Below are 9388 nucleotides of genomic sequence, written 5' to 3' on the forward strand. Positions count from 1 at the left end.
CGCTCGTTCCGCCATTTCATCCATTACAAACAAAATAATTTACTAAAAATGCACTTTCATCAATATATTATTATCATACATTTTGGTCAAAAATATTTTAACGTATGTTACAAGATTAATAATAAATAATAAAAGTCTTTATATCAAACTATCATATAATAATTATTATATTAGAAAAATGGTTCTTATTTGAAGATAAACGAAAATATAAATAATTTTATAATAAAATATCATTTTTATTTATTTTACAGGTAACTTTTTTATTATAAATAATTAAATTTCAAAAAAGTCAGATAAAAAACAATTAAATTTAAAAAATAATTACTTAAAAATAAGAAATAAGTAAATTAATTATTTTAATTTTAAAAAACATTTAAATTAAAAAAAAGGATGAATCCCTTTACATGTCTTAAAATTTGTAAAATAAAAACTCACACAAAATTTAAATTATTTAGAACTATTTGATCTATTTTAATCATTTGAATGTTAATTAAATGTTAATAGTATTTGCAAAACCACTTATTCTTAAATTTTAATAATCTCATAAATTAAACTATTTTATAAACCAAAAACATCCTCTCTTAACAATTTAAACAAATAAATTACAAATATATATATACATATATATATATATATATATATATATATATATATTTATATTTGAATTTAACACCTAAACTAAAAGGAAACTTAAAGTAACATATCATTACGTTATATTAGTTATTAGATAAATAAATATATAACCATCATAATAATAATACGTGTGATATGATATGAAATGTTTATGTAACTCTTCTTGCTCTTATTCTTAAAAAAGCTATCTATCGCATTGTCAAAAGATAATTATAATAAAATAAAATTTATAATGAAACATAAAACATAAAAGAAAAATAAAGATAGATTAATCATTTAATTAAATCTATTATTATATCATTAATTTATAAAAAAATACATTAAATATATAAAACAAAAATTATCTATCTTATTAATAACAAAAATATAAATGTTGTCTACTTTGAAAATATTAAAATTAAAATCAGACTTAAAAGTTAATATACTTCTAATAATATTTAATTTATTTAGTAATATATCTCCTTTGATAGAGATCCAAGCTAACAATAATTTATACCAGAATTATTTTTTTATACACTTTATTGAGTATGATGAGTCTCAACTCTTGACTTAATATTTGAAATTTAATTCATTCTCATGTTTGACTTAATGTAGTCAAAAATTTGGAATCTTATTCAATATCTCAACTTAATATTTGTATAAAACATCAACTAACTACACAGTGATATTTTTTCTCTGATACTTATACAATTATAAATTATTCACAATAATATCAATAATAAAATATATGATTACAATTTAAAATTTCAAAATCACTACAAATAAAATGATGAATTCTAATTTTGCACCGAAGAAATAACTATCATTGACACTCCCACTATTCCAATGTCGACATAGAACTTAAGTGATAGAACTTAGTATAATAATACATTAAGCTCCAAAATCCGGTGTAAAACCTCGTCACACCAAAACTTTAACAATAAGATTTATTAAGGGGGAACAACTAATTAACCTAAACCCTAAATGTCTCATAATCAAACAAAAAAAACTATTACTTGAGTAACGAACATTATCATTTAGCAACCAAGTAAACATTTGAGTGGAATTATAAAATAGTTTAGTTGTAAAGTTAAAAGAGAGAACGAGAGAGGTTGCGAGTTTAATTTCACCTACTGATATTTTAAAGTTATAAAATTGATATAATGTTGATATAACTGCTAATCATAAATAGCTAAACACTCCTATTAGAAGTTTATGTAATTGTTTGATTCATATTTTATCTTCTCCATTCTACGTTGTTTTTAATGCTTGTTTGACATAACTAACTAAATCAAAATTTTATAATTTTTAATTACGGTTAAAAATCCCTTTTATGAATTATGATTTAAACAAAACCCTATTAGTAATAATAAAGGTAAAATTACTAATAATTTTTAAGCCTTCGAATTTAATGTACTTTGTTTAACAAATTTCATCAAAGAAATGAAAGTTTCCTTTAATGAATATTCTCTTAATTAAAAGTCATATTAAAATCAAATTCACGAATCACTAAATTGTGTAACCGAAATTGTTATATTGGAGAAAAATGAATTACTAATTACACAGTAAAAATTAATAAACCATACCTATGTTTAAGAACTATATCCACCAAGATTAAGTCAATTTAGTCATTTGTGACAAGTATTACAAAATATAATATTTAAATATTATTTATGATTTTTTAATACATATTTAGTACTTAAAATATTTAATTTCATTTAATTTAAAAAATTCTTAATTTTATAATTTTTATAATAATATATCTAAGTATTCAACAAATTTTAATTCAAAAAATACATACATGGAAAGTCATATAAATAAATATTAAAAATAATTTAAACGATTCTGGGTATGGATTTAAAGTCTACTTTAACCTTATGAGTATGACAAATACAGAAACATGCCTTTTGGATCCAGTTCCTATGAATTCAGTGGATTAAGATAAGATATGAATCATCAATTCGATCCCATTTCTACGATACGACAAAACATAATAGAGGTTCCAGACGAGAAGATCAGAATTACACGTCATATATGTAATATCACAACTTCATTTTAATTACAAAAAAAATCTAAATTTATGGTTCTAAACACTTTTTTTGTATTTTAATTAAGAGAATAATATATGAAACAGAAAAAGAAGACAGTGCTTTGTTGATTTGACGGATACTTTTCGAGACTAATCAAAGTCATAGATAGTTAGAAACAGATAAAGAAAATAAAAAATAAAATAAAAAACAAAGAATGTTGATTGAGTTGTTTTTTAAATAAGGAGTTTTGTTTTTTTTTTTGTCACTGATAAAAGGAGGTAATAGAAAAGGATAAAAATGGCGTGCTTGTGTCTCCACTCTTCTTCCGATACACAACATTCATGATTTCCGAATGAAGATTGAATCTCACTCCGACATCATTGAAGCAGTCCAGCCGCTCCTGTCGCCGGAGTGCGGGCACTCGGCGGAGCATCGGAGTGCGCCGAATGGGTCAATCAGCGGAGCGGTGTTCAACATATCGACAACCATGATCGGCGCCGGAATCATGTCGGTTCCGGCGACGATGAAGGTGCTGGGCATAGTTCCGGGGTTCGTGGTGATCCTGTTGGTGGCACTTGTAACAGATGTGACCGTGGAGTTTATGCTGAGGTACACGAGTTCCGGAAAATCCACTACTTACGCGGGCATGATGGGTGAATCGTTTGGGTCCGTTGGATCCCTCGCCGTTAAGATTTGCGTTCTCATAACCAATTTCGGAATCCTTATTATATATCTCATTATTCTAGGTAACTTCCTCTTCCTTATTTTTGGAGTTCTTAGCTATGCATGATTTTTTTTTTTCATTTTATTTTTACTTGAATATAAGAATGAAAATGCACAAGTATTGGAATCAAATTATTGCTAAACCAGTAGAAAAAAAAATTAAAGAAGAGGGAACTTGTGATTATTTTTAGCCTTTTCTTTTTACCTGGACTTCTCGTGTTCCTGAGAAATGAAGATTTCAGTGGTTCTGTGGCCACTTGCGGATGAAGCAGACTAATAATTGATTTCAATTATGGGAGTAGGATATACAATAAATAATTATTAAAATGTCCATTATTATGGTTACCATTTAAGGTTTTTTTTTCCAACAATAATAGGTATACTATTTTGAAACGATTTTATTAAAATAATCTCATTTTTAATAAATATTTTACTTTAACTGAAACAGAGAATAGTTCATTATGTATCAAGTAAAAATAAAAATTAATGTATTATTGAAAATATCACTTAGTTTGATTGTTTTTTCCTAATAAAGCTAAAACTATTGTTAGTGTGGACGGATGAAATAATTTTTAGTAAGATTAATGTGCCTTTATATCATTTTTGAATCTGAGTGTTAACCTTAACAATACTCTATTTAATACAATATTTTCTCATATACATTTACTATTGATTAAACTTTATTTAAATCTATACAATTATTAGAAAATTATTAAACGAGATGTTAGATTTATTTAAAAAATATTTCTAATATATCTCTGCGTTATATGTATTTAAGTGTGCGATACATATAAAATTGAGTGTGTTCATTGGGTTGATTTATGAAGGAGACGTGCTGTGTGGAAATGAGTCGAACGGAACTACACACTTGGGTGTTCTACAAGAATGGTTTGGCATGAATTGGTGGACCTCTCGTGCTTTTACTCTTCTTATCGTTGTTCTCTTCATAATGCTTCCACTCGTAATGTTACGTCGTGTTGGTAAGTACTGTTTGTTACTACCCAAATGCAGAAGCAATTAATTGCCACCCTTTAACAATTGCCTAATCAAGTTGTTTTCGATGTTTTCTGTGAACAGATTCACTAAGGTATACTTCTGCAATATCAATCCTACTGGCATTGGTCTTTCTTGCAATATGCTCATCAATGGCGATCAGTGCATTGTTGTCCGGCAAAACTCAATCACTAAGAATGGTCCCTGATTTCTCTCAAGTCACAGTCCTTGATCTTTTCACCACTATCCCTGTTTTTGTCACTGGTTTCGGATTCCATGTCAATGGTTAGTTTCATACTGATGATTACTTATAACTTTTTGTTTTCATTTTGAAGAAAAAAATTGAATGAACACATGATTTGGTGCAGTTCATCCAATTAGAGCAGAGATTGGAAAAGTTAGACACATGGGTAAGGCTGTGAAGATTTCTCTGGTAATATGCATAGTTGTTTACTTTGCCATTGGCTTCTTTGCGTACCTATTATTTGGGGACTCAATCATGCCCGATGTGTTGGTAAACTTTGATGAAAACTCTGATACCCATGTTGGTCGATTGCTGAATGATATTGTTAGAATAAGCTATGCACTCCATCTTGCCCTTGTCTTCCCCATCATGAACTATTCCTTGAGGATCAACATTGATGAACTTATTTTCTCAAACAAAAATTTACCTCCCTTGGCTTCAGACACCCCAAGATTTGTGTCACTCACTCTGTCTTTGCTTGCCCTCACATACTTGGTGGCTGTGGCCATCCCAAACATTTGGTATTTCTTTCAGTTCTTGGGATCCACAACCGTCGTTTGCACCTCGTTCGTCTTTCCTGCTGCAATTGTTCTAAGGTATGCTATTATCAATTTTTGGGTGACGAATTCACTGATTTTTTTCGGTTAAATATATTTTTGATTTTTTAACTTTCAATGAAAATTAGAATCGGTATCTCTTCGAAATTTTAATCTATTTTAGTCTTCCAACGATAGAAATACGTGGAATTAGTTATTTTAACCAAATTTTGTTAAGTTTATTTGATGTTTCAAACACAATTTATGACAGTGTTTAAGTTGACACCGAAGTGAAAATATATCAAACATCGTACAAAACTCAAATACAATTCTGAAATAAGTTTGAAACGACAAACAAATTTATTAAAATTTTGTTAAAATAATTAAATTAATGCATCTCAAAAGTTAGAGAAGTAAATTGGATCAAAATTTCAAAGAAGAACTAATTCTAATTTTGAGTGAAAGTTAGGGGTCAAAAACATATTTCTCCCTTTAAAAAATGAAAATTGAACATAGTTATGGGAAAAATCACTGAATTCATCCCCTAGTTTTTACTACTTTTTTATGTATTTATAACTTTGTTTAATTTATATATAGATTGATGTTTTCTGTTTTTACCAAGAGATGGAAAGAAAAACAGAGTCTAATGTTCTTCATTCTTGTCCTCATTTGAGTGCAGGGACATGCATGGCATATCAGAGACAAAAGATCGAGTGATTGCAATTTCGGTCATTGTTTTTGCTGTTGGGACAAGCGGAATTGCTATATGGACCAACTTGAATCCAGGGAATGGTTAATGGTTAAAATTTGCCGTGTTTATGTATTAAGGGGTTGATTCGTTTGATGAATCCATATTATTGAATCAATTAAAATTCAAAATCTTTAGTTTAGTTAGGTTATCTAAATTAAATTAGAGAAGTTGATGGATACGGAGTTTCTAATTTAAAAATCCATTAAATCCAGGTTGAACCAATGATGTTAAATATTGTTTTATTATTTGTTTAAAAGCTATTATTTATTTTTTATTGAATATCCTTTACATAACGTAACATTGAGTTATTTGTTATTTGTTTAAAATACAATATCCTTTTGATGGTGTTTTGATTTGCCATAACATTGAGATATCTGTGGGCCTTCTACTTCCACATGTTTTTATGTTGTGGGTCTTAAACAGGTGCAAGAAGGTTCAAAAAGACAGAAAACTGATTCAAAAATTTAATAATAAATCTTTTCTTTTTATATTTTATCTGATTTTTCCTCTCAACTAGATCACAGATTCAGTCAATCGAAATTGAACCAAATAGTCATTTAGAGTTAATTAAAAATGTAACTTTGAGTTAATTAACCATTAAAATTTTTGTCTTTGGAGAAACTCATTTAGAGTTTGATTTCATTTATCAAAATTACAACAAACTTATATTATAATTTTTACTAAAAAATTCACGTGACTAATGTTATAAATATGAGAATTCATGATATATAGCAATAATAGATATTTTTTCATAAATCTTTAACGACACGACATTTAACAATTTTATACGGAAAAACTCAAAATTCAATTCAAATCAAACGACTAAAGTTAATTTAATTTACATTTCTATATTAAACTAAAACTAAATTAAATCAAACCAACATTTTTTTATGTATACGAGATTTTTTAATAAAAAAACCGCAGCTAGTTAATGTTGGAGTCTAGGTAAATGTGGTTATAACTAGTAACCAAAAAAAATCCATTTATAAATAAAATTAAATAATTTTATGTTGGAATATTTGTGTGTGTGTGTAAGTAGAAATATATCTATAATAATTTTTAATATTTTAGTATTATTAACAATGTATTTGCTATAAATTTTTATTAGAATATATTATTTGTGGTTAAAACAATTCCAAGAACACACATCATAGCTCTATTTGACGTGTCTAGATGGCCATCAAAAAAAATTATTGAGATATTTGAACATTTGTAATTTATGGTCTGCTATGTTTCAAACAAATTTACATAGGACAACCTTATACTTAGATCTTTTTAATATTTTATTTGTCATTTCTTTCTTTTTGTGCATTGTTTCTTCTTTTGAAGGTTTTATTTCCTCTTTTCTTATATGTACATTTACATTTATTTTCATAATTAGTAAAAAAAATTGTTTAGTCATAAAAGACTAAATTGTTCAATATTTTTAATCACTCATATGGTCTAAGTTGTCTTCTTATATGTGAGAAGCCTCAGAAGTTCCTTTTCACAAAACCATTTTCTTCTCAATAAACTTAGTTCTCTTCAAAAAATTTTCTTTCTCTTTCAAAATTTTGAATCAGCTTTTACCTTTTTGAGGAATCAACACTACTTGGCGAATAATCTTATCAAAACCATCAGTCAAACCCTCTAAATGGTGAGTTCGAAAATTCTACCCATTCTATAAGAGCAATTTATTTTCCCTTGTATGTAAGTTCTTATTCAGTTTCATGTCGTCTCTTTCATTGTTAATGAATCCCTCTGTTTGTGATCCTGAAATTTTGCCTTGTTCATTGATCGAACCTTTAATCTTGTAAATCCAATGATTATTTTTTTTAGGTAAGAAAAACTATTTTCATTCTTTTAACATCTAATGTTTTGTTTTTGGAAATATAATTGATGGTATGATTGTTGTGATTGAAGGTTGCAGCATAATTGAAAATTTCTTAAGAGAAGTATAAGTTTAATGCATAATATCAGTAGTGGTGATATTTTCTTTGGATTAGAGAAAGTTAAGAATTTGTGAGAGGAAGAGATTTTTGGGTCTTTACTGTGAAGTTCCCAAATGGGATGAAACTACCAGTTTGAATGTGTTGAGTCATGGTTAATGCTATTACATTATGAATCTGGTATGAAAGTAGAGATGGAAGAGTTAGATGAGTAGAAACTTTATTAATTGAATGTGATTTTTTTATTGCATGACTAAGTGATTTATTTGGCTTAAGTTGTTTGAGTGTCTATGATACACTAAGGGGATTATACTTATGATTTTATTATCATATGAAAGATGAAGCATTAAGAGAGTAGAAGCATAGAAAAATATAAATATGAAGATATGAGAAATTTAATTACTAAGGAATATGAAGTTTATTGAGGTATCTATTGTTTAGAAATTTATGAATTTATTTTAGCATTGTTTGATTTGGGTTACATAGTTAGAATATGTGATTTTTAAATTTTGTTTGATTGATGAGTTAATTAGGAACATGATACACATTTTACCTTTTCTGGTAATCGATTACAGATGTGAGCTTTGCGAGAAATTTTTGGTATTTTAAATTCATACCTCAATTTGAGATGATAATTGGATTGAGTCATTGATGTATGGTTGTGATATAGTAGTTTGAATTAGTTATTTTTATGAGAAAATACTAATCTAGGATAAGTCAAAATGTATCGAAAGAGATTTGTTATATGAGATTATCCTAACTCTCCTAGTATCTAACTCTATCTAACTCGAAGATAATTAGGTGGTGAAAACCGATGAAGGCTTCACTTGATAAACAATATTATATGAAAGATGATTATACAAGTTAGTGAGATTAACAAGATCATGATTAGATGAGATACATGAGTTCCATTTAATACAAGTTGTGGAAAGGAATGAGATGTTGGTAGTTATGACAGGTGCAGAATTTCACGCGTCCATTCAATACATTAATTGGATCGGTACATTTCCGATTATTATTATTACAAGAGTATTATAATTATTGAATACTTAATGTATATTTTTAGAAGAAATTTGAGTTATTGCAATCTCAACCATTAAATTTATTTTAATTTTTAGGTCTTAAAATAATTTAGTATATTAAATAAATATACAAAATTTATCATTACAATACACTGAATGAAACATTCATTCATTTTACTCTTGTTACCCAATATTAAATATAATAATTATATATAAAAGTTAAGATAAATTATTAATTTGCGAACAAACAGACAGCTCTTTCAAGACAAATATTTTAAGACGTTACAAGTAATTGACCAATAAGAAAAGGGTCCACACTGCCATTCTGCGCATTCCCGTCCAAGTTCATTCCTTTGATGCTGTCCACATTCACCACGTTTCTCACCCATCCGGCGATAAACGACGTCGAATCCTCACACTTCTGCATTTACAACCTTACCCTTCTATCTTCTATCCTTTAACCTCCATGCCAATTCATCAATGGCATTATCGTAATCTCGCAACCTTAATAATTGGAAAGTAACTATAAATCCAACTATCATGTACATT

The 9388-nt window shown here is 27.6% G+C and overlaps 1 protein-coding gene across 1 annotated transcript; it reads left to right on the plus strand.

The window, feature by feature from the left end:
- Positions 1-2895: 2895 nt before the first annotated feature.
- LOC114193174 (amino acid transporter AVT6C-like) lies at positions 2896-6168 on the plus strand. Its single transcript, XM_028082888.2, has 5 exons — positions 2896-3388; positions 4193-4345; positions 4443-4643; positions 4727-5198; positions 5818-6168. The coding sequence occupies exons 1-5, from the start codon at positions 2995-2997 to the stop codon at positions 5933-5935; spliced, it is 1338 nt and encodes a 445-aa protein (XP_027938689.1). The 5' UTR covers positions 2896-2994; the 3' UTR covers positions 5936-6168.
- The last annotated feature ends 3220 nt before the right edge of the window (positions 6169-9388 follow it).

Source organism: Vigna unguiculata, chromosome 8 (assembly GCF_037176805.1).
Source record: "Vigna unguiculata cultivar grain cowpea cultivar isolate G323 ecotype 2 chromosome 8, ASM3717680v1, whole genome shotgun sequence".
Classification (NCBI taxonomy): domain Eukaryota; kingdom Viridiplantae; phylum Streptophyta; class Magnoliopsida; order Fabales; family Fabaceae; genus Vigna; species Vigna unguiculata.

Coding starts and splice junctions, on each gene's coding strand:
- LOC114193174 (XM_028082888.2), top strand. CDS start 2,995: ATGAAGATTGAATCTCACTCCGACATCATTGAAGCAGTCCAGCCGCTC. Junction 3,389..4,192: donor TATATATCTCATTATTCTAG/GTAACTTCCTCT, acceptor TGATTTATGAAG/GAGACGTGCTGTGTGGAAAT. Junction 5,199..5,817: donor CCTGCTGCAATTGTTCTAAG/GTATGCTATTAT, acceptor ATTTGAGTGCAG/GGACATGCATGGCATATCAG.